Here is a 23,843-nt window from a genome sequence, read left to right as displayed (position 1 = left end):
TATATCTTAGTTGTATTTTTGTATTGTTCCTGTTGTAGTATTTTGTATGTTCCGGTTGTATTTTTGGAGTATTTCTGTAATAGTACTTTGTAGGATTTCTATGACATTTCTTTAATATTAATTTGACGTATATCTTAGTAGCATTTCTGTAGTAGTATTTATATAGTAATTCTTTAGTATCAATTTATATTATATCATAGTTGTATTTGTGTATTAGTATTTATATAGTATTCCGTGGTATGTTTTGTAGTATTCCCATAGTATTTCTTTAATATTAATTTGACGTATAACTTAGTAGCATTTCTGTAGTAATATTTATATACTATTTCTTTAGTATCAATTTGTATTATATCATAGTTGTATTTGTGTATTAGTATTTATATAGTATTCCGTGGTATGTTTTGTAGTATTCCCATAGTATCTCTTTAATATTAATTTGACGTATATCTTAGTAGCATTTCTGTAGTAGTATTTATATAGTATTTCTTTAGTATCAATTTATATTATATCATAGTTGTATTTGTGTATTAGTATTTATATAGTATTCCGTGGTATGTTTTGTAGTATTCCCATAGTATTTCTTTAATATTAATTTGACGTATATCTTAGTAGCATTTCTGTAGTAATATTTATAAACTATTTCTTTAGTATCAATTTGTATTATATCCTAAAAGTATTTGTGTAGTAGTATTTATATAGTATTCCGTGGTATGTTTTGTAGTATTTCCATCATATTTCTTTACTATTATTTAGAAGTATATCTTAGTAGAATTTTCGTAGTAGTATTTAGATAGTATTTCTTTAGTATCAATTTGTATTATATCTTGTAGTATTTGTGTAGTTGTATTCATATAGTATTCCGTGGTCTGTTTTGTAGTATTTCTGTAGTAGCATTGCTCAGGTATTTTTGTTGTATTCCCATAGTAGTATTTCTTTATCACTAATTTGTTGAATATCTTAATAGAATTAGTTTCGCATTTCTGTAGTACAGTACTTCAATATTTTTGAAGTATTTTTGAAGTATTTTCATAATTATTTTGATTTATTTATGTCGTGTTCCTGGAATATTCCCGTAGTGTTTCTATAGTAACAGTTTTGTAGTAGTAGTTCAGTATTCTTTTAGTAGTGTTTTTTTGTAATGTTTCTGTTGTAAAACACACACAAAAACATTAAAAGAGCATTTTATTGAAAAGCGCATGGTCTCTAGCACCACCTAGAGTAAAAAAAAATCTATAAAATATTTTTTTTAGGAGTGGACAAAGGGGCAGGCTCTCTAGCACCACCTACAGTAAAAAAAAAAAACAATTCGTGTAAAAGAACCATGTTCTGAAATGGGCAAAGGGGCATGACCCCCAGCACCGCCTAGTGTCCAAATGTGCACAACACATCCAAATATCGCTGCCCCTTTTGACTTTCTGTCCTCACAAAAGTGAAAATCAAATCAAAATAAAAATCAGAGGTGTGAAACTTTATCCGCCAATTTCACACAAACACGAAAATAATGGCGGCTCCGCGCTAAAAGCCTTAATGGAACAAAAACAAAACAAAAAACATGTTTTTAATACACCCTGGTGACCGTGACGTCGATTAAGGACACTTAGGGGAAAAAAAATTATATTTCTTATTTTATAACAGTCACGTTTTTACAAGCAAATAAAGACGACAAATATTTTTCAGGAACTTCAAACAAATCACTATTAGTATTTCAAATTCCGAGAAGCGTACCAGTAAAGAAGGAAAAAGGTCTTTTATTTTGGTACTTCCTGTCGTAAGAATGTGCCCAAATACGATTAACTTGACAATATGTCATACGAAGAGCAGGTAGGAAGTCACAGACTTGTCTCAGTACACGTTTTCTTCAAAGAGCCCGCCTGAAAAAATAAAAGCAGGAAAAGAAAAAAAAAGGACATTAGTTAAGACAATAAAATACGAGAAAACGTGGAATTACAGTGGAACCTTGCTAGTTCGCGGTTCCACTTTTCTACTTTTTTCAGAGCTTCGCGGGTCTAAAAAAATAGACCTTACCTTCACAATAAAAGCATTTATTGACTTGACGCCATTGAGCGCGAGCTTATGTCAACTGAGGACACGGTGTGGACACTCTTATTGTGAATGCTTGGTTACCGCATTGCTCACCCCCCCTCCTTTAACTCCTCCCACCTCACCCCCTTCTTATGTGGCGCTCAGTTTATCATGGAGGAACTCGGCGACGCGGCGTAAGTATATTCTTTTAAAATTCATTAAGATTAAGAAAAAAAGAATTTGGAAAACTGGTCAAAATGTTTGAGTTGGAAATTTCCGACCGTCTGTAAATGCATCTGACTGACAATGAAAGTAGCTGTATTATACAATGTAGACTCATTATTAATTTATGGAGCTGCTAGCATAACACGTTAACATCTATTTTTAGCATGTAGCCGCTAGCATAACTAGGTATCATGTAGCCGTTTGCGTGACTCGTTAGCATCCACTCGTTAGTGTTTAGTCGTTAGCATGACAAGTCAGCATCTATTCATTAACATCTAGCCGTGTGACTTGTTAGCAGGTAACTGTTAAAGTAAGAAGTATAAATTCATAGCATGTAGGTGTTAGCAGTAGTTTTTAGCTTGTTAGCATGCATCCATTAGCATGTAGTCATTACAGCGTATCCGTTAGCATGACTCATTAGCATGTAGCTGTAAGCATGACTCGTTAGCATGAAACTGTAAGCATGACTCATTGGCATCTACTCGTTAGCATGTAGTCATTAGCATGAATAGTCAGCATCTATCCATTAGCATGTAGCTGTTAGCATGACTTGTCAGCATATAACTGTAGTAGTAGTTTTTAGCTTGTTAGCATCCATCCATCAGCATGTAGTCATTACAGTGTAGCCGTTAGCATGACTCATTAGCATGTAGCTGTAATCATGACTGGTTAGCATCTACTCATTAGCACGTAGCTGTTGGCATGACTCGTTACCATGTGGCTATTAACATGTAACCGTTAGCATCTACTCATTAGCCGGTAACTGTAGTCAATAGCATGTAGCTTTTAGCATCTACTCGTTAGCATCCACCGTATTTTAGTATTATATTTTATTTTGATACGTTCACAAAAGAAATCCTGGGAAACTGTGGCAAAATGGTGAGTAACAAATGTCTGACTGTTGTTGAATGCATCATGCTGTCAATATAAGCCGTTAGATGCTAAGCGATGCAAGTTCATTAATTTTTTGGGGGTTTGTTTATCTTTTTAAGAATTCATTAAGATTAAGAAAAAAGAGAATTTGGGAAACTGAGTTAGAAATTTCCGACCGTCTGTGAATGCATCGGGCCGACAATGAAAGCAGCTGTATTATACTATGTTGACTATTTATTTTAAATATAAATAAATTTAAGTATTATACATTGAAAAAAACGTGTCATTCAAATGAAAGATTATTGTTCGTTTTTTTTTTTTTAATTTAACTAGATTTTAAACTTATTTTTCCTTGTAAAAGTTCCGCTAAGTATACTAGATATGATAAAAATGATTTGCTTATATCAAATTCACATATTTTTTTTAAATATTTTTTTAATCGTTTTTTTTCAAGTACAAAAAGGAGATTATCATTTTTAAATCAGTTTGGTAGTTCTAAACTCTTTCTTCCTGGTAAATTTCCCACCCAAAATTATAATTAGGATGATTAGGCTCATTTTAAATATGTGACTAAAATAGCATCAAAAAAAAACCTAGATGGTTGTTTAAAGTTTTATATTTTTTGAACTAATGAGTAATTGTAATATTTTAATAATACAAGCAAATAATAATTCTTGAGAGTATCATTATAAATCAGCATTCGAAGGAGGTTGCGTGAATTGGCGCTAATGCTAACGCTAATGCACATGAGCAACTCTACCTATGTTAGCTGCATGCACTTAGTTAGCTTCACATATGTAAGAAAAAAAAATACACCATGTTATTAAAAATAAGGTTGTTTTAATTGTCGCGAATGCTAATGCTAGCATCCACGTCAGCGTGAGCTGCATGAACTGTGCTAGCTTAAAAAAATCATGCTATGCAAAAATCTGTGAGTTTGCATCAATTGTCACTACGCTAATGCTAGCCAGACTTACCTTGCTGCAGGCTTCTCTGCAGTGATTGGTCGAGTTGATGCAACTCAGAGTTCGGCTGATGGCGTCCCGCCGACAAAGCGAAGGGATCTAATACCATTGGATGGAAATGTGGTGGAGTGGGCGTGGCTTCCTCATCTCCGCCCCCTTTTAGATGTTCTAGGAGGCTTTCTAAGGCGCTATCGTTCAACGAATCGAAAGCGCAAGCTAACGAGGAAATCTGCTGCGCCAGGATGCTAATCTCCGCATCCTCGTTAGGGGTGTATCCCTCAGGGGCCACGCCCACACCAGCCCCAGGAGCGAACAGTGATTGGAGGCTGCCCTCTGGTGGCTGATCCAGGAAATACAAGTCATTCTGATGCAGGGTGCAGTCCATGGAGCCGTCCTCGGACACGGCTGTAGAGTCCGGAACTAATCTGCCGTCAAAGTCTGGGGGGGACGCCGGTGATGGGGGGCCAAAATCCAGTAAGGGCCCAGAATTAAAGAAGGAGGGGGGCGGGGAGAGGTGGCAGGACAGATCAGAGGAGGAAGGCAGAAGTTGGGCGTGGCCCACCAGGTTAGGCTCCTCCCATTGAGAAGCGGGGCTGTAAGGTGGGGTGAAGAAGGCGAGGCTTCCCCCTAGGGGAAGAGGTGAGCTAGTACAGGTAGGGAGTTCTTCAAAACACTCCAACTTGGATTTCCTGCAGGACGACTCGTTTTGGGGGTGGAGGGGCGCATGCCTCTTGATGCCTCTAGGGGCAGGTTTAAGGTCCGGTGGAGGGGAGGGACTTAAAGGGACGGCGCTCAGTTTTCTCTGCAGGAACTTGGCTTCCGTTTCACTAAAAAGACCGCAAAAAGAGGATTTTTTTCAGGGAAAATTCATATCCGTTGAAAAAATATACATTTATTTTCTTGGGCTATTTTATTTTGAATGAATTATGCCGTGTTTCCACTCATTGGCATCTACTCGTTAGCATGTAGTCCTTAGCATGACTAGTCAGCATCTAAGTATTAGCATGTAGCTGTTAGCATGACTCGTTAGCATGTAACCGTTGGACTTCATAGCATGTAGCTGTTAGCAGTAGATTTTAGCTTGTTAGCATCCATCCATCAGCATGTAGTCATTAAAGTGTAGCTGTTAGCATGACTCATTAGCATGTAGCTGTAATCATGACTGGTTAGCATCTACTCATTAGCACGTAGCTGTTCGCATGACTCGTTACCATGTGGCTATTGACATGTAACCGTTACCTGCTAATGAAAAGATGCTAACTGTAGTCAATAACATGTAGCTTTTAGCATCTACTCAATAGCATCCACTGTATTTTAGTATTACAACGATGCAGCTAATTGTTGCATAAGCCGCGGATAAAGACGACAATGCTATATTTTAGCATAGAAAATAATGCTCGTTTTCAGTAAAAAACAAGATAAATGATGCTCGTGATGCTACTTTTTGCCATGAGAAACGTGAATTTATTTGAAATTATTTTATAATTATGTTCTCATGGATAATTATACTACATTATAGCTCCTAAGCAGGGTTGGATAGGGTTACTTTAACTGGATTACTTTCAATGACTTTTGGATGACTCCAATACCAAATATGCGAATAACAGACAAAAGAAGCTAAATATGAATAAAATGATGACTCACAACACGTGGTAAGCTTTCTCTCCTGGCTTTGATCTCTTTGATCTATATATATGTGTCGTGTAACTTTGAGTTCTGTGCATGAAAAATCTAGCATGAACAAACTTATCCTAGAAAAGGTGTCAGCTCGCTACCATATTGGGAATCATTTTACAAGGAAACGGAAATAACATGGTGAAATGAACGGATTAAAGGAAGCAAAGACCAATGAGGCAGACATGCTCTTAGGCGGATTTTTATTTATCTATGGGAATTCTCATGTGTTTTTAAATAAATTTTGACACGGTTGGATTGTCTGGATTGCCCTAGATATAACGAAGCCATTTTGGCAGACATTCAACAAAGTTGAAGACGGCCAGGGGGCGTAACGGTGAGTCACCTTGGCTCTATAGTTTTTGTGTATCTTGTTTCAGACTGATCGTGATGTTCTTTGGACGAAGATATTTTGAAATGGTCATCGTATCTTGAATCCCAAGATTTTAAGCTTTCTAATGATATGTGACATATTTAAATGACCGGTGACAGACACTTATTTGTTTATCGTTAAGGGGTTAAGGTACTAGATATCATTAAAACTCTATGAACTGTCTTTCTTCTATCTCATGTTTCAATGTGGGCACATGCGGCTTACAGTCGGGCGAGGCTTATGTATATACAAAATGTTTTTCCTTTAAAAATGTACTAGGTGCGGTTTATAATCAGGTGCGCTCTAGAACACAGGTGTCAAACAGGCGGCTCGCGGGCCAGATTAGGCCCGCTAAGGGATTGAATCCGGCCCGCGAGACAACACTCAGAGAAGTGCAAGAGAAAAACAAGCTGCAAGTTGAAATATGTCAACTTGATGTTGCCAAAGCCAGGTGCCTCTCACAAAGACACTGTACTTGTATTTCTCTCTCTCTCTCTCTCTCTCTCTCTCTCTCTCTCTCTCTCTCTCTCTCTCTCTCTCTCTCTCTCTCTCTCTCTCTCTCTCTCTCTCTCTCTCTCTCTCTCTCTCTCTCTCTCTCTCTCTCTCTCTCTCTCTCTCTCTCTCTCTCTCTCTCTCTCTCTCTCACTGTGTCTCTTTCACTCTGTCGCCCTCATTTTCTCTTCCTTTATTGCTCTTTGTCTCTTTCCCTCTGTGTCTTTTAATCTCTTTTGCTCTAACTTACTTTTTTCCTTTTCTCTTGCTCTCTTTATACCCTTCGTGCTTTCTTTTCTCTTTTCTCTCCTTCTGTCTTTCTATTTCTCTCTAGACTTCTTTCTTCCTCTCCTTTTCTTTTCCCCCCTCTCTCACAACTTTTTATCTTTTGTTTCTCACACTCTCTCCCTCTCTCTCTTTTTCTTTCTTTGTCCCACCCTCTCTCCTTTTCAATCCCTCTTTCTCTAATTTCTGCATATCTCTTTTTCTTTCTCTTTAATCTACTAGTCCGGCCCCCAACAGAATGTTTGTTCTATCATGTGGCCCCCGAGTTTAAATGAGTTTGACACCCCTGCTCTAGAGTCTGGTATTCACGCTAGCTAGCCGGCCAGCTGAGGACCTGTTATTTTTCTCAACTGAAAACAGCAGTCGGTTAGCTGCGTACAATGTATATCATTTCGTTTTTCCTAAAATGGTCTTTCCACACCTGACGATGAAGTTGGCGCAGCAGATTTGGGCAGCCTGGCGCCGAAACCGCTTGCTAGCACGGACGTAGCTCCAGGCCCACGAACGATCTTTGCGCTCGAGTCTCGTCACCATCTGGACCTGCGTGCCATCGTCTGCTTCCACTGAAAAACAGAGAACCTGGATTTCATATTTGCTTATGTCTGGGTTCCTACAGCTTAAGGCAAGTTAAACCAATACCTTTTGAAATCAAATTGAAGATCAAGTCGACAAAAGTAACACAATTGAAACAAACATAAGAAAAAGGTAGACTCAGACATGCGTCCGACTGAAACCACATCACCGTTTTGACAATTTCGTTATTGTGGTCACGCTATGTTGCAACGGAAGTAAAATGATGAATTATTAAAAAAAAAACAATCACTCAATCTTTTAGTTGAAACAAATCTAAATCTTATTAATGTGTTCACATTTTAAAGATTCTGAAAATCGGATTTAAGACAGTTTAATGCCAATTGAGGCCTTATCTGGAATCCAATGACTTTTAAAACAAGGATCTGTGGGAACCCTGTATTTGTCACAGTCGTGTTCCACGGACAGACTGAGATCATTTCTTCCTCATGTCATGAGGCTCTTTAACTCCACCCGGGGGAGTAAAAGCCCCCATTCAACCCCACCCCCACATTTGCATATTACCCTATTTTTAATACAGTGTGTATTTTCCGCAGTACTATTTGGATACTCTATAGCAACACGTTATATTGGGTATTTTTGTATTCTATTTCTTTTATTTTATTATTCAACACAAGGATACTGCTGGAAGTGTGAATTTCTCTAAGGGGATGAATAAAGTATCCAGCCATTACGCGCGGTCAACTAGACAATTTTAAACTCGAGGTTTTAATTTCAGCTGCCCAAAATCTAGCAACAAAAATGTAAATTATTTTCTTCTCTTTTATGTATTTACTCTTAGTTATTTAGAGGTACTCTCTATCCTAATATTTATGTGTTTGTGTGTATACATTTCTGTAATCATTTTTAAAATAATTGTAACATTTAATAAGGCTTTTTATTTACAAAGGCGATTGCAGCAAATTTAGTACATTATTTTTGAGCAATATTGGATTCAAGTATATCACACAATTTGGCAGTATTGAATAGGACCGGTCTCCTCTTTCTTCCACTCAGTCGCTTTACTTCCACATCCTCTCACATTTAGTGACCCTATAACTAAGGTTTGCGAGACCTTTCGGTCCCCTGCCCCCCTTTCTTTGCCTTGCTGTCTCTTATTATCATTATTGTTATTGTATGTGTTTCTCTTGCTGTCGGTCACCCCTCTTGAGGGATATGACCAGGGTAGATAGATAGATAGATAGAATAGGGCCGGTTCACATTGTGTAATAACAATGTACTAACAAATTACTTACACAATCGTCTGTGTTGCTCAGCACTCGAGTCGAGATCTTCCGGGTGGAGGAGGCTGTACCAGGAGCGCCCCGGTATTTCTTCTGCCGAGTACCCCAGCGCATAGAAAACGCTAGGTATACACAATCATAAATATCCGTCACTCGGAAATTACCATTCCTCCCCCGACTCCCGACGTTACCTTTCAGAAATCCAAGTAAAACTCATGTCCGGGTTGTGGACGCTGCGGAAAGCAGGCCCCAGGTGCGCTTCCTCGGCCCCCGGGCGGTCCACGGTGGGGGTGCACAAGGCCACAAAGAGGGAGGGGCCCCCGGTCGGCCCCCGGAAAGAGCGAAAGCCGCCTCGGACCAGCATAGAGCAGTCCCCAAACTGATGCTTGATGGTTTTAGATGTCTGCATGCTGCACACGAAACTCTTCTCTGCAAAAAAATTTAAATGTTTTATTTATTTTTTTATCATCACAATACATAGCATTTTTTTAAAATCTTTTATTATTTTTTATTTATCACAATATTTTGTTTCCTTTTTTGTCTTTAGAAATCGTAAATAACAATATTATTTAACATTTTCAATGAAATACCTAAAATACTATTCAGTATTTGGCAATATCAATCCAAACCAAATGAAATGTAAGATTGTTTATGTAAGTACAGGAAATTCCTACACTATTTAACAAAATGCAACACCTCATAAAATGTTAATGTTTTATTTTATTTTTTTCACTGAAATTCCTACAGTATTTGACAAAGTAAATGCAACACCCAATGCAATTATATAAATGTTAGTTTAATTTGTTTGACTTAAATGCCCACAAATCCTGCAGTATTTGACAATTGAATGCAACACATCATGAAATAATGCTAATGGGAGTTATTTGTTTACTTTTGTACCAACATTTTTTTTACAGACAAATCTATGACAACATGAATGCAACAGCTCATGAAATTGTGATCAAGTTTTCTCCTACTTTCTTTTTTATAAAACTAAATCTGAATTCCGGAAATTCTTACATTATTTGACAACATGACAGCAACATCTCATGGAGCCAACAAGGCAAGTCAGAAATAATGTTAATATTGTTCTTTTTTTTAGGTAGGACCATTTTTAAAAAATCAACCACTCTTTGATATTTCATTCTCAGGTAGAGCGCTCGTCTTGGGAACAAGAGGACGCAGGTTCGATTCCCGGCTCCTCCGTGTTAAGTGTCGAAGTGTCCTTGGGCAAGACACCGAATCCCTAATGCCCCCAATTAGCAGGTAGGCGCCTTGCATGGCTGACTTTCTATTGGTGTGTGAGTGTGTGTGTGAATGGGTAAAGTGTGAAGCACATTGTAAAGCGCTTTGGGAGGTCTTCGTTGACTTGAAAAGCACTAAAGAAATGCAGACCATTTACCATTTAGCATCTTGATTATCCTCAAAACGTTTGGAGGCTGACTCCCTATTGGTGTGGGTGTGTGAATGGGTGAAGTGTGAAGCACATTGTAAAGCGCTTTGGGAGGTCTTCATTGACTTGAAAAGTGCTATAGAAATGCAGACCATTTAGCATCTTGATTATCCTTAAAACATTTGGAGGCTGACTCCCTATTGGTATGTGTGCGTGTGAATGGGTAATGTGTGAAGCACATTGTAAAGCGCTTTGGGAGGTTTTCATTGACTTGAAAAGCGCTATAGAAATGCAGGCCATTTACCATTTAGCATCTTGATTATCCTCAAAACGTTTGGAGGCTGACTCCCTATTGGTGTGTGTGTGTGTGTGTGAATGGGTAAAGTGTGAAGCACATTGTAAAGCGCTTTCGGAGGTCTTCATCGACTTGAAAAGCGCTATAGAAATGCAGACCATTTAGCATCTTGATTATCCTCAAAACATTTGGAGGCTGACTCCCTATTGGTATGTGTGTGTGTGAATGGGTAAACTGTGAAGCACATTGTAAAGCGCTTTGGGAGGTCTTCATTGACTTGAAAAGCGCTATAGAAATGCAGACCATTTACATGTTACTCAACACCGAATTAATCAGCGCCATCCCTCAATTGAAAGACTAAATTAAAAAAAGCACAGAAAGAAGTTCCACTTACCCGATGACATCATCTGATCCCGTCCTTCTAAGATGGACGCCACCACGTCCACGTCCTCCGTCTCCACCATATCATAAACGCTATCTCCCTGGAGAACATCCACCTGTGAAGTCGACCCGTGAATAATACTCCTCACTTGCAGTCTCGCGACCTTCTCCGACTCACCATGGAGACGCCGAGGTAGTCCTTGACGTTCTCGGACACGTACACCAGCTTCCCTTCTCCGGTGGCGACCAGTATGAAACCCGGCAAGGCTTTGAGGAAGATCTCGTAGGAGAAAAAAGGCTGAGCCTCTCCGTTGGGAAGCCCTGAAGGAAGAAGCGACCTCTAAGCATCATCAAAGACACGTTTGCGCTTCTCCAAACTCACCTCGCAGGAGAAACGACTTCCTGATGTAGGTGCAGACGGCGGCCATGGAGTGAAGGTAGGACAGGCGTTCCTTCTCGGGCGCTGGGATAGGCAGCAGAGCTCGCATCTTCCTGATCTCGCCATTGATGAGGTCCCGCCGGGCTTTAGAAGCGCCTTTGGTGGATCTAAGAGGAACCATGGCCCAGAATCTCACCGCGAATCGGCTTTCATCTTATAAATAAACGGTTGCTATGGAAACTGAGATGCGGCAAGGTCCGCTGAGGACTCCCACTGGACTTGTGATGGTTATCTGGCCTGAGGCTTTCTTATAGCCGACGGTGACCCCCTGCTCGGGGGCGTGGCCTCCCCAGAGGAGGCGGGGCTCAGAGAGGACACCACACGGGGGCTGACATTAAAGAGATGAAGGAGTGCTGAAATAATAAGAGGACAAGGAACACGTTAATGAGTATTTCACGGCGGATTAAATACTTCTAAAAGGTGACACGCGAACTAATTTGGATCCTGTAATCAGTGCCTTGCTCAAGAGTTGCTTAACAATAGACGGAAGAAGACAAGAAATGTCAAAATAGAATGCAGACACGTCTTTTGTTTTAATTTCTAACGAAAAAAAATGAAATAATTGATAAAAAATATGATAAATGTGCAACAAGGCGCTTCTAAAGCCCGGCGGGACCTTGATGCTACCAATCGAATGAAAATATCAGATACTTTATTCATCCTCGTAGGGAAATTCACACTTTTAGCTGTATCCTTGTGTTGAGAAATAAAATAAATAATAAAAGATATAGAGTACAAAAAACTCAATATAACATTTTGCTATAGAGTATTTAAATAGTGCTACATAAAATACACATAGTAATAAGAATAGGGTAATATGCAAATGTCGTATTGGGGTTTACCAGCTCAGTAGCCTAGATGGTAAGGCGCCCGCTTTGAGACTGGGAGGTTCGGGTTCGCGCCCCGGCCGAGTCATTCCTAAGACTTAAAAAGTGGTCGGCGGCGCCCTCTCTTGGCTGCGGCTGCATCGGGTCAGATGCAATCGACATTTCGTTCTGTGTACATTGTTACACAGAATGACAATACAAGGAAATTATTATTATTATTATTATTATAATGTGGGCTTTTACTCCCCGGGTGGAATTAAAGAGCCTCATGGCATGAGGAAGAAATGATCTCCTCAGTCTGTCTGTTTATCAAAATACTTAAAACTTAATATTCCTAATATTCATAAGTAAATTCCCGATGTGACCACAGAGAATTTTAATTTTTGTTATTTTAATTTTCATTATTTATGGTTGTTATTTCAGAATTTTTTATAATTTTCACTTTATTTTTTTTTTATTTGGATAATTTATTTTCACTTATTGTATGCGCATATCTTCATTATTTCCATTTATATCAATTTATTACTACATTTATTAAATTATTCTTATTTCGAACATTTCATTTTATTCTATGCATTTATCTTCATTACTTTTACTTTAAATAATTAATGATGACATTTATTCAATGAGTCTTATTTGGAGCATTTATTCATTTTATGTATTTATTCTTACTTCGGCTATCCATTTTCACTGTTATTTTGGGCCATTATTTCAATTTATTTATGGCCATTTTGTGCATTTGATTTGGGCATTCATTTTTACTTTTCTACATTATTATTATTGGTATGGTATTTTTTTTAAATATTAATTTCACTTTTATTTATTTTTATTTTGGGGATCCCGTTTTCATTATTTTCCATGTTCATGTACAGTGTTAATGTTACTGTGTACCTGACTTGTTAACCTGACTGCCCATTTTGCACATCTGGTTAGCTACTCTTCTTGCACTATCGGCACTATGGTAAAATACTATACGTAGCCAAAATACAATACAACATTATTTATATCTGTACATTCAAGGAAACTGTGGGGGTCAGATGCATCGACATTTCGTTCTGTATACACGTGTACTAGAATGACAATAAAGTAGATCTGAATCTGAATCTGATTTAACTTTGGGCATTTAGTTAAATTTTAATATTTTCACTACACTTATTCTTAATTTAGGCATTTATTTTCATTATTTTTTCTTATTTAACAATTCGTTTTCGGGAATAATCTCATTATTTTCACTTATATTTATTATTATTTTGGGCATTCATCTTCATTTTAATATTTTAATTTGTCACAGTCTTGTTCCACTGACGGAGATCATTTCTTCCTCATGCCATGAGGCTCTTTAACTTCACCCGGGGGAGTAAAAGCCCACATTAAAACCCCAAACCCATATTTGCATATAGAATAGAATATACCTTTATTGTCATTGTTACAACATGGGTTGAATATATTGTGACAACGAAATTGGACGTGGCACTCCAGTGTCACATTTTACAGTGAGGACAAAGAAAACAAAGAGATAAAGGATTATTATATTATTATAAGAATATTACCCTATTTTTATTATAGTGTGTATTTTCTGTAGCATTATTCAAATGCTCTTTACCATAACGTTATATTGGGTATTTTTGTATTCTATATCCTCATTTTTATTTTATTTTTCAACACAAGGATACTGCTGGAAGTGGGAATTTCCCTATGGGGATGAATAAAGTATCTATTTATTCATGTTAAGCATTTCTTTTGATTTTTTTTCCTTGTATTTATTTATCTCTTCTTATTTTTAACATTCATATTTCTCTTTATTCATGTTTGGGGCATTTTGGTACCTACAAGTTCCCGGATGAGTGAAAGAGCCGACTCCAAAATTATATCCGGTCAAATGCACTAGTTTTTGTTTGCCCCCTTATGATGAATAAAAAAAAATATTTTACATCGTTATAGGTTTTCCAATTTTTGAAGAGGTGCGTGAATGATCATTCTTTTGTCCGGGCTTTAAAAACAAACACGAAAGATTGTGAAGAAAAAAAAATGAAGGACACTTCTCTTTGATGAGACTGAAGCACCAAACGGCGTCAAAACGCGCTCGACGTTCCTGCAGACCCCAAGGGTCTCTTCAGACTTTTGCAAATCCCCCCATCGAGTGAGCGTCATCCCAAAACTCCAACTCGAGCGATAGAACCATAGCGGGACAAGACAAAACAAAGAAAATCCCGAGTCGGATTCTCGAGGACCGATGGGACGTTCTGGGCCCAGGAGAGAAATTAGAGAGTCATTTGGGCCAGGCTTTTCCCCGCATTAACGCCTGCGTGGCGCAGGGGTCCGGGGCCAGACTGGGGGGCCCGACGTTGGCCCCGCTTCCTGTCAGGGACGGGGGGGCTTCTCGGAGATAACGGGGACTTTATAGCCGAGGGTTGCTGACGGACAGGAACACACTGCCGAGACGGGTGGCAACGGGGGCCTTGACTCAATGAGGGGCCCGATTTGACCCCCCCTATCGGGGGCCCCACTCCTGAAGGGCCGCACGCGTCCGACTGGACGGCGCGCGACGTAGACATTGAGGGCTATCAGACGCTCGGACAGGAAGCTTTAAATTGAGCTTCAAAGTGACGGAGACGGTCGGGAGTGCTGGAATTTAAAAAAAAAAACGAAATCAAAGAGATGGATTTCATTAGTGTAACCTTGACAATGACTCGTCTGCTAAAAAGGCAGCGATATGACTGTTTTGATGAGTGAGCCTTTTGCTCATTTCTTCTCATTTTTGTTAAAAAAAATTCAGTTCATCTCAGGATATAACAACCCCACCTTACGACATTTTCAAATGGCAAGAGTTGTGCTTCTGATTGAACTAAGTATTTAAAAACGTATGCGGCCTGTAGATGAAGCAAGAAAAGTGATTCATATGGTCTTGAAGCATTAAAACCCTAGCCGTATTTCTTTGAGGGTAACGATGCATGTGCCTTGTTCGTATTTCTCTATTATCTCAAGTTTTTATTGTTTCCGTGGTTGTCATGTTTTTGCTTCTCCCTTTAGCATCACTGCAAGTCTTGGGGCTCGTAGCTAAATAAATTCAAGTTTGTCACATGTTTCTTCTTCTCTTTTTATTCTTATCCCGTTCTGTCACATTTTCCTATTTGTTTTCTTCCTCCTTTTTGTCCTTTTCCCATTTATTCCTTCCTTTTTCATTTTCCCCTTTTTAGTAATGTTTTTCTTTTCATTTTTCGCATATTTTGTCTCATTTTCCCCCTTTATTTATGCCTTCTTTGCTTTTTTTCCCTTTTTTGTCCTATTTTCCTTTTCAGTTCCCCCCTGCTTTTTGCCTTTCACTTCTTTCTTTTATCTCTTTTTTGACTTTTACCTTTTTCCCCCTTTTATGTTTGAAGTACATTGTAAAGCGCTTTGGGGGGTCTTCAGTGATTTGAAAAGTGCTATATAAATGCAGATTTACCATTCAATAAGTTGTTTTCAGTATAGAAACTTCCATTAATACTGTCCAAATACAGCTGGCCACCAGGATACAGCGACCCCTACCTATGACGTTCTTGCTCTATGGTGTAGATTAAAAAGTTTTTGATATTTTAACTACAGGGTTCCTGCACCTCTTTAATACAAGCACTTTTCCAATTTTTCTTGTACCATTAAAAGAAGAAATCCAGTGTCAATCATGTTTTTTGCAGATCCACAAATAGATCCGTGTTTCACACAGGTTTTTCAAGTCCTCAGATATATTGAGGCGATGGCAGAGAATCATGGCAACAATTTCACGCATTTACAAGCACTTCTTCCAGAATTGAAGCACATTTTAAACCTTGAAAACAAAATTTAAATTCCAGCATTTTCAAAGATTTGAAGCACCTGTATGAACCCTGCTTATTTTTTCACATCTTTGTTAAGAAAAACAATATTTTTTTTGTCCAAATACCCCAGGATACGGCACCCCACTTTATGTCATTCTCACTTTACAGTGTGCAAATAATTTATGAGGACAAGCAACTTCCAAATACAGTAGACCCGACGATACAGCACATTCTCACTCAACGTTGTGGTTTTTTGGCCAGTCTTTACAACATTTTCCCCACCACACAACATCAACAACAAATTATTTTACGTACCCAAAACATTTCAAATTTTGCGGTGTTTGGGAGTATGACTGAGATTAGCGACATCTCCAAGATACCTGGTCAACGTCATAGAAAATGCTCTTGGTTTCAAAGTGATGCTAAAATAAGTAGCAAAAACATGATAACCATGAAAATTAAGCTTGCGATCAACAAGAATTACAAAGAAGACACACAGGTTGCTAATGTCGCAAAGTTGCATAGCTTCAACCCATCAATAAACTGGGCAATTATTATAGAGGCGACTAGAGCATAGAAACCTAAGGGGAACGACCATGCTCATAAGTGGAAGATTCAATATTTGTTTTAAATTGAATCTGTCAGCTTTTACACCCCCCCCCCTGCATCCAACCGCTACTCCACTATACCAGGTCAACTTACATCACACTAAAGGTCAATGAAACTTGATTTTTCCTTTACATGTATGTTAATTCATAAAGCTATTTAACCTGCAATTCAACATAGGCTGATTTCTAAGCATGTATAGCAAAGAATGCACAGGTTTATTTTTTTCTGTAGTTATTTTTCCACTATTCTGATTTGCAAAATTCTGTGCAATGACAAACTGGCACAAAAAGAGAGGTCAGGTTTATATTTTAAAATGTGTTTAAATGAGTAGATTACTTACCAAATCAAATAGAAGGTGAAAGTCTGCGCGGCTGGCTTGATCCAAGGGCGTCACAACAAGTATAATAAATAAAATAATACATATGTTTTGACAATAATCATAGACAATTATACAAGAAAATACCAACAGGCCAGTAAAAACACATTTTACATAATAAACTCTTTTTAATGGACATGGATTTTGTATTTAGGGATGACAACTTCATACCAGGTTACAACGTGAAAATGAATGCTGGGAAATTAAAAAAATAAGGTAACAGCTGTTAGAACTAAATAATAAAAAAATTGCAGTTAATCAAATCATAGTACAACAAAATAAAAATGATTTAAGAAAACCTGACATTATAGGGAGGTTACAATAGATGCTTTTGTCCTGTAAATCTTAATCAACTTGAGACAGTTCATCGAAAAATGATATACTGCTCAGGACTAGGACTGATGTTTTTTTCCCCAGGTAACCACGCCAATTACGCTCAATCATGACCGAATGAATTTTATTCCAAGGGAACACCATCCTCGACGAAAACCCAAGTTTCAAACACCGAATCGCAAAAAAATCGATTGATTGGTCAGGCCGGGAACTGCTTTATTTTTCATGTCACTGGTACGCCGATACATCAATCCTTAACATATGTATCAGAGGGAACACCAACCTCGACGATAACCCAAGAAGCAAACATTGAATTGGAATAAATAGGTACATTGGTCAGGCCTGAAACTGCGTTTTGACTATTTTTGGTGAGAGGGTCACAGGTAACCATGCTAATTAAGCTTAATTGTAAACAAGCGTTTTTAGAGAGAACACCCTCATAAACTATAACCCGACAATTAAATGGGTATCAATCAATATATTAGTCAATCCTAGGACTGTTTTTTTAATACCAACATTAATTTTTTGGTGTGTTTTTTGGAAATCATGCCAATAAAGTTGAATCACAAACAGTTGTTATTTTAGGAAAACCCAGTCCTCAACTATAACCCAAATTTCAAACGTGAATCAGAGTAAATCAATATATTGCTCGGGTCTAAGATTGCTTTTTCAATAACCAACATGATTTCTTTAGGGTTCCAGGTAACTATGACAATAAACCTAGATTGTAATGGTAGGTTTTTTTCGAGGGAACATCATCCTCGACTATAACCCAAATATCAAACATGAATCAGAATAAATTGTTGTATTAGTCAGGCCTAAAACGTCTTTTTGAATCCTATTTTTTTATATTTTCTTTGCTATTATGCCAAAAGCTCAATCATAAACATCAATTTTTCGAGAGTACACGATCCTACACTAAAACCCAATAATTAAACGTGAATAATATATTGATCAGGCCTAGGACTGCTTTTTCAATCACCAAAATGATTCTTTTTTTTTTAGGGAATCATGCCGATAAACCTCAATTGTAAACGTACGTGTTTTTTAAGGGAACACCATCCTCGACTAGAACCCAACAATGAAACATAAATCTGAATAAATTGATGTACCAGTCAGGCTTATAACTGCTTTTTCTTTCAAGTTGTATGTAACCATGGCAATAAACCGCGATCGTAAACGTAGGTGTTTTTCGAGGGAACACCATCCTCGACTAGAACCCAACAATGAAACATAAATTGGAATAAATTGATGTACCGGTCAGGCCTATGACTGCTTTTTCTATCAAGTTGTATGCAACGATGCCAATAAACTGCAATCGTAAACATACGTGTTTTTCGGGGGAACACCATCCTCGACTAGAACACAACAGATAAAAGTGGAAAAAACACAATTGGGGTGAGATTTTAAGGCAGCCCTTACTTACAAGTCGAAGCGAATGGTGGATTGTCGGACAGAGCGAGAGCTCGGCGATGCATATTCAACAAAAGTGGCAAATATACGGCGATGCTTTTCTGACGTTTGGCACGGCGCACAATTCCAGACAAACTCCATCCATGTCCAAGTCTCCGTTCTCTTTTTCTTAAATAAACCAGTGCAGCAACCGATAATCAAAATCCCTGAAGAAACTTAAGTTATACGTGTTTTGTGTGCCGTAAATTAAGCTTCGTTTCCCCCCATGGAAATAATACGTGTATACATCATTGTACAATCCAAGGACCATTTCATTAGTCTTTTTAATAAACCTTCCCCCACCCGGTTTCCCCTGTGCATGAAAGTCTATGATTATCATAGGCTGATTGAATGTTTACCCCGTTTGAAAAAAAAAAAAAAAGAGGGATTGAGTGGGTCTCACCCATGTTTCTTTTCTTCTGGTGCAACATCCTGAGCGTGAGAAAGTCAACCCAACAAATCCCGGATGAAATCCGGCAAAGTTCGACCGAAGCGTCCTTGAGTCGTGGTCGACCGGCGGGAAAAAACGAAATTCCTTTGCGGTATCGATTCTGACGTCAGCCGTGGGGGGAGACGATTGGCCGGCTTATGGTGCTGTTGGTGGTCATGGCGGACAGTTCCCACCTGGACTCGAGGAAAATGACAAAAAGTTGAGGATGTGGGGACTGGGGATGCATTGAATTTTCTATCTATCTACCTTGGTCATATCCCTCAAGAGGGGTGACCGACAGCAAGACAAACACATACAATAACAGAGAAAATAAAAAAGGGAAAAAAATAGCAAAAAACACACAAACAAACATTTTTGTACCATGGCCAACCCAAATGCCCAAACAAGTTAAGCACCTTGGCACCCAAGTTGGTCATGCTTTCGTCCCTCCAGATGAAACGGGACACAAGAAAGCGGCCATGTCACTCGGGTCAGGGTGACACAACACACTCTTCTGCTCAGCAGCAGGGCCCGACGTCTTTCGCTGGTTTACCCCTGCCGCATCATACGAGTGCCCTGTCCATCCTTTAGAACGAGTCTAAACATCCCACTATCCTTTCACAACACCTCTCCATTGAATTTTCAGTACAGTATATTTCTGCTAAAAATAACCAAAAGTGCAATTTGGCAAAATAAAACCGAAATTGCATATTGACCAATCACAAGAGAAAAAAAGCTGGTTGATTGGTGGGGAGAGCCTGCTCCTTCTGGTCATTTCCAAGAGCCAGCTTGTAAAGATGTTTTGTTCGCGAATGACATGTCGGGTGCATCCTTCATTGTCCTTATCTTTCGGGGGCATTAGTAAGTACTATAAATGTTATCACCATCTAACTTTATGGTTGTTGCTATTTGGAGTAGTGAGATGGATGGATGTTTCGAAAAGGTGTGACGTAAACAACTCTGAGGAGAGCGGAACGCCAGTCCCCTGAAAACAGCGTCAGGTTTGCGGGTTCAACCGCTTTTGACTGTTGGTAACGGCAGAAAAAATGAGTTAGATTACCGTGTTACTGACTGAATAGTGCCGTTACGTAACGCCATTATTTATAGCAGCGTAATTCCCAAAACTGAACAATACGGAGCTAACCATCTACAGTTCAGAATGGAAGGTTGTGCCAAGCTTATTCCAACAATACATTTTTTTCATAGTTTTTGTGTCTTTCTGCTTCAAGTTTCTTCTTATGTGATCGTCAAACTGGCTAATGTCTGCAAGCTAACACCAAAGAGAAAACTATCTAGGATTTAAAATGGGAGGCTTTGCCAATCCTTGACCAAAAAGAAATTTTCTCAAAGAGTTGTGTGTCTTTCTGCTTCCATGTTTTTCTGAGCTGCTGACTGGACTTTGGCTAATGTTCACATGCTAACACAACAAAGGTAACTAGCTAGAATTCAAAATGGCTTTTACCCAAAAGACATCGTCTCTATGCTGACGTTTGTTTTTATTTTTATAGCTGCCAGAAAGACTTTGGCCCAAGTTTCCTCGCTAACACTACAAAGCTAATTCACGACAGTTGAGATGTTGCAGTCTAATGTCGATGCACCCATTTTCAGAAACAAAGAATGACCAAAAGTGCATTTTCTGTTTCAGCCAAAATAAATAAAACAGAAAACAGGCTTTCAAAAGAAGGATGTTGAGATGACATCACGTCCAAAGTAAAGCGAGCCATGTGAAGCTGGGTTACTCTTGGGGGTGGAGTTGGTACATGACAGGGCTGCTTAGTTTTTATTTTGCGAATGAGAAGGTAGAAGATGGCAAACGCTCCTAAAACAGGAGCTCTTTATAAACAAGACATTTCCTCAAATGTTTCTCTTCTATGTTTTTTGACAGCTAGCCAGACTTTGGATAATGTTTATATGCTAACACGACAGAGCCAAAAAACAATGGGAGATCTGTCAAGCTTTTACCACAAAGCATTTTCTTAAACTAGAGTGCCGACGATCCAGAGATGTTTACATTTGTGAACACGTTCTTTGTGTGTATGAAGTCAATTGGCTAGCACTCGGCTATGCACTGCGAGTATCAATATTCAATATTATGGCGAATAGGACTGTGACTCTTTGCATTCGACTGCTTGAACGAATGAATGAATAATTGAATGAATGAAAACTTTATTTAAACATTAAAATAAAAAGAACAACAACAATAACTCAACAACAAAATAACATTACATAATATGTTCGAAAATGGGTAGCCAGGAGCAAATGCTTATATTCCCTACCCCTTCATCTTCCCTATTAAATACACCAATTAGAGAACAACAATTGTAATAATATTAACAATAAAAGTTATGATATATCTATAGCAACAATAACACAAAGTTAACCATAGTTCTAGACACACTATTTCCAATCTCTCGTATCACTCATACCCCATTTTCTTCATCTCTGTATTCTGCCAGTAATGTTTTTTGTATTTAAATTTGAACATGTGAATAGTTGGACATTGTTTGATCTCGTCTTGTAAATTGTTCCAAAGTTTGACTCCACACACAGACACACACATACTTTTCCTGGTGGTTCTCACCTGTGGGATTATGAATTGATTACAGCCCCTTAAGTTATAATTTCCCTCTTTCCGAATGAATAATTTTTGGATGTTTTCTGGCACTGTGTTTTTGTTGACCTTAAATAGCAGTTGTGAAGTGAAATTTTACCTAATCATCTAATTTTAATTATTTGGACTGCAGGAATAAAATATGAGTATGATCTCGATATCCTACCTTGTGTATGGTTCTAAGTGCACGTTTCTGGAGGATAAAAAGGGTCTGTAGTGAACCTTTGTAATGACTGCCCCGGACTTCTGCACAATATGGCAAGTATGGCAGAACTAGAGAACAATATAATAAATACAATGCATTATAGTTTAAAATGAATTTGGCTTTATTAATTATTGAAATGCTTTTAGATACTTTTAGTTCGAATGTGTCTGATGTGTGTTTTCCAGCTTAATTTATTGTCTATTATGACCCCTAAAAACGTCATTTCTGATAAAGCTTCAACCACTGCACCATCATCACCAATTCCCTCCTACTCCAGTTTTCTTGTCACCCTTGTGTCCATTAAGAACAATTATTTGTGATTGTCTTATATCAATATCGTTGTTCGGTGGTATCAGTTTGGACATGGGGGAGGCGGTGAGGTAACACGAGAAGCGGGAGCTGCCACCGGGGTCTAGTACTGACCTGATGACAGGTCAGAGGTTGAGCCCCAGATTGTTATCACTGGCTCTAGTTTCAACACTCCATTCTTCTCAGCGGACTCGTTCGTTTTTTTGAGTTACTATCAATTAAATACACAAGGAATATTTATATACTTCACGATATTTTATGGTTCATCAGATAAACCATACAAATTTAGGAACTACAGTTAACGCTAATCTCCTAACCCTTCACCCTAATTGTGTAAATCCTTAACAAATAAATATTCTTACACATTTAGCATAACCTCTCTTTCACCGGTTTATTGTGGGATTTAGTGTGAATTTTTGAAACCATGCAAAAATGTATTTCATTAAATAGCACAATTTGTTATATATAACAGGATATTTATCGCACCTGATATCGTGAGGTAGGCCCGACTGCTCCAGACTGTACTGAATGACGGCTATTTTACATAACGTCTTCAAATTAGGACCTGGAATAAAGAGAAAGGAGGATGAGTCATAGCTTAACAAAGGAGAAACAAATTTAGAACAGGGAAGGGTCATGTCATGAATGCGGTTAGCTACATGTTGAGAAAAAGCTCGGTTTTCAAGTGCCGTCGAGTATGATGCTTGAAAACAGAACAGTGGATTACCATCATGAGATACAGTAGAGCCCCGGCTACCTGGGATACAGAGACATTTTGACCTGACTTTGTAAAATAAGATGGGTTTTTTTCGGCTCCTCTCTCTAGTTTCCCCATTATACAACGACACATTATTGAACGTCTCCCTGGGATACAGTGACCCCGCCTTACATCAGTTTACTCTATAGCACTCATTAAGATGTTTTCAGCCCCTCATTACAATATTTTGCTCACTATACTACGTTGAAAAGTCATTACTTCGCATATAACAAGTTAATTCAATTCTGGTCTGCTTTTGATTTGCGTCACAAAGTCATCAGGACTCTGATTTGCTATTGGCTGAACTAACTCCCACAATGCCTTTCTCTTCATTCCAATCATAATCTCGTGTGTTTCATAAAGACCTTGCAAGTGAGCGAAACAAGATAACTTTTGTACTTTATTAAATGGTTATGGATGCCAAGGCTTGAAGTGACACTAAAAGGAAAAGCAAAAACAGGATAACCATTGAAACGAAGCTTGCAAATATCAAGAAAAACGAAGAAGGGAGATAATTTGATACCCTCTCTTACGAATGACCATAAGTAATCACCGATCGGGACAATAAATACCAATTTTTTAAAAAGTCTTCGAGAGTGTTTTCCATTCGTGTCCCGGGGCCGGGGAACGCTCCCCCCTCAGATTCTTTCTGCAACCTCAGGGGAACTGTTTAAATCTAGGCTTAAAACACACTTCTAATTATAGTTTATGGAACCCCTATATTTCATGTTGACAATATCTGTGTATTGTTTGTTAATGCTACATCCGTTGCAGGTCCCTTCTCAAAGTTTCTTCATTTTCCTTACACTAAGGTTTTCTTGCCCTCATGTAGGTTTTAGATCAGGGGATGGTGTCATAATCATCTTTAGTCCGTAGGAGGTGTGGTATGTGCAGCCCTGAGACTTCTTG

The 23,843-nt window shown here is 38.4% G+C and overlaps 2 protein-coding genes across 2 annotated transcripts in view; both read right to left on the bottom strand.

Annotated features, from left to right (window-relative positions):
• Positions 1-1,165: 1,165 nt before the first annotated feature.
• npas4l (neuronal PAS domain protein 4 like) lies at positions 1,166-11,828 on the bottom strand. The gene is made up of 8 exons (XM_088351270.1): positions 11,175-11,828; positions 10,971-11,113; positions 10,806-10,908; positions 8,915-9,152; positions 8,736-8,845; positions 7,331-7,472; positions 4,098-4,912; positions 1,166-1,871 (listed from the first exon to the last, which is right to left on the bottom strand). Exons 1-8 carry the CDS (start codon positions 11,350-11,352, stop codon positions 1,843-1,845), a joined length of 1,758 nt encoding a protein of 585 aa, XP_088207396.1. The 5' UTR covers positions 11,353-11,828; the 3' UTR covers positions 1,166-1,842.
• A 5,117-nt stretch (positions 11,829-16,945) lies between these two features.
• klhdc3 (kelch domain containing 3) overlaps positions 16,946-23,843 on the bottom strand; it is a 44,160-nt gene continuing 37,262 nt past the window's right edge. The window contains exons 10-11 of the mRNA XM_088350667.1: positions 22,664-22,742; positions 16,946-19,246 (exon numbers count right to left, since the gene is read on the bottom strand). Of these exons, the coding sequence (XP_088206793.1) occupies positions 19,180-19,246; positions 22,664-22,742 (146 nt within the window). The 3' untranslated portion in view covers positions 16,946-19,179. The remainder of the gene's footprint in view (positions 19,247-22,663; positions 22,743-23,843) is intronic.

The sequence above is a fragment of the Urocampus carinirostris genome, chromosome 13 (assembly GCF_059441175.1).
Source record: "Urocampus carinirostris isolate Australia breed hairy pipefish chromosome 13, RoL_Ucar_1.0, whole genome shotgun sequence".
Lineage (NCBI taxonomy): Eukaryota > Metazoa > Chordata > Actinopteri > Syngnathiformes > Syngnathidae > Urocampus > Urocampus carinirostris.
This window is presented reverse-complemented; position numbering and strand designations above follow the sequence as displayed.

What these genes read in the sequence shown, in the direction of transcription:
- npas4l (XM_088351270.1), bottom strand. Translation starts at nt 11,352, where the DNA reads ATGGTTCCTCTTAGATCCACCAAAGGCGCTTCTAAAGCCCGGCGGGAC. An exon ending in GAAGTCGTTTCTCCTGCGAG is followed by an intron (nt 11,114 to 11,174) that starts GTGAGTTTGGAG and finishes TTCTTCCTTCAG; the next exon opens with GGCTTCCCAACGGAGAGGCT. An exon ending in ACTACCTCGGCGTCTCCATG is followed by an intron (nt 10,909 to 10,970) that starts GTGAGTCGGAGA and finishes TCGACTTCACAG; the next exon opens with GTGGATGTTCTCCAGGGAGA.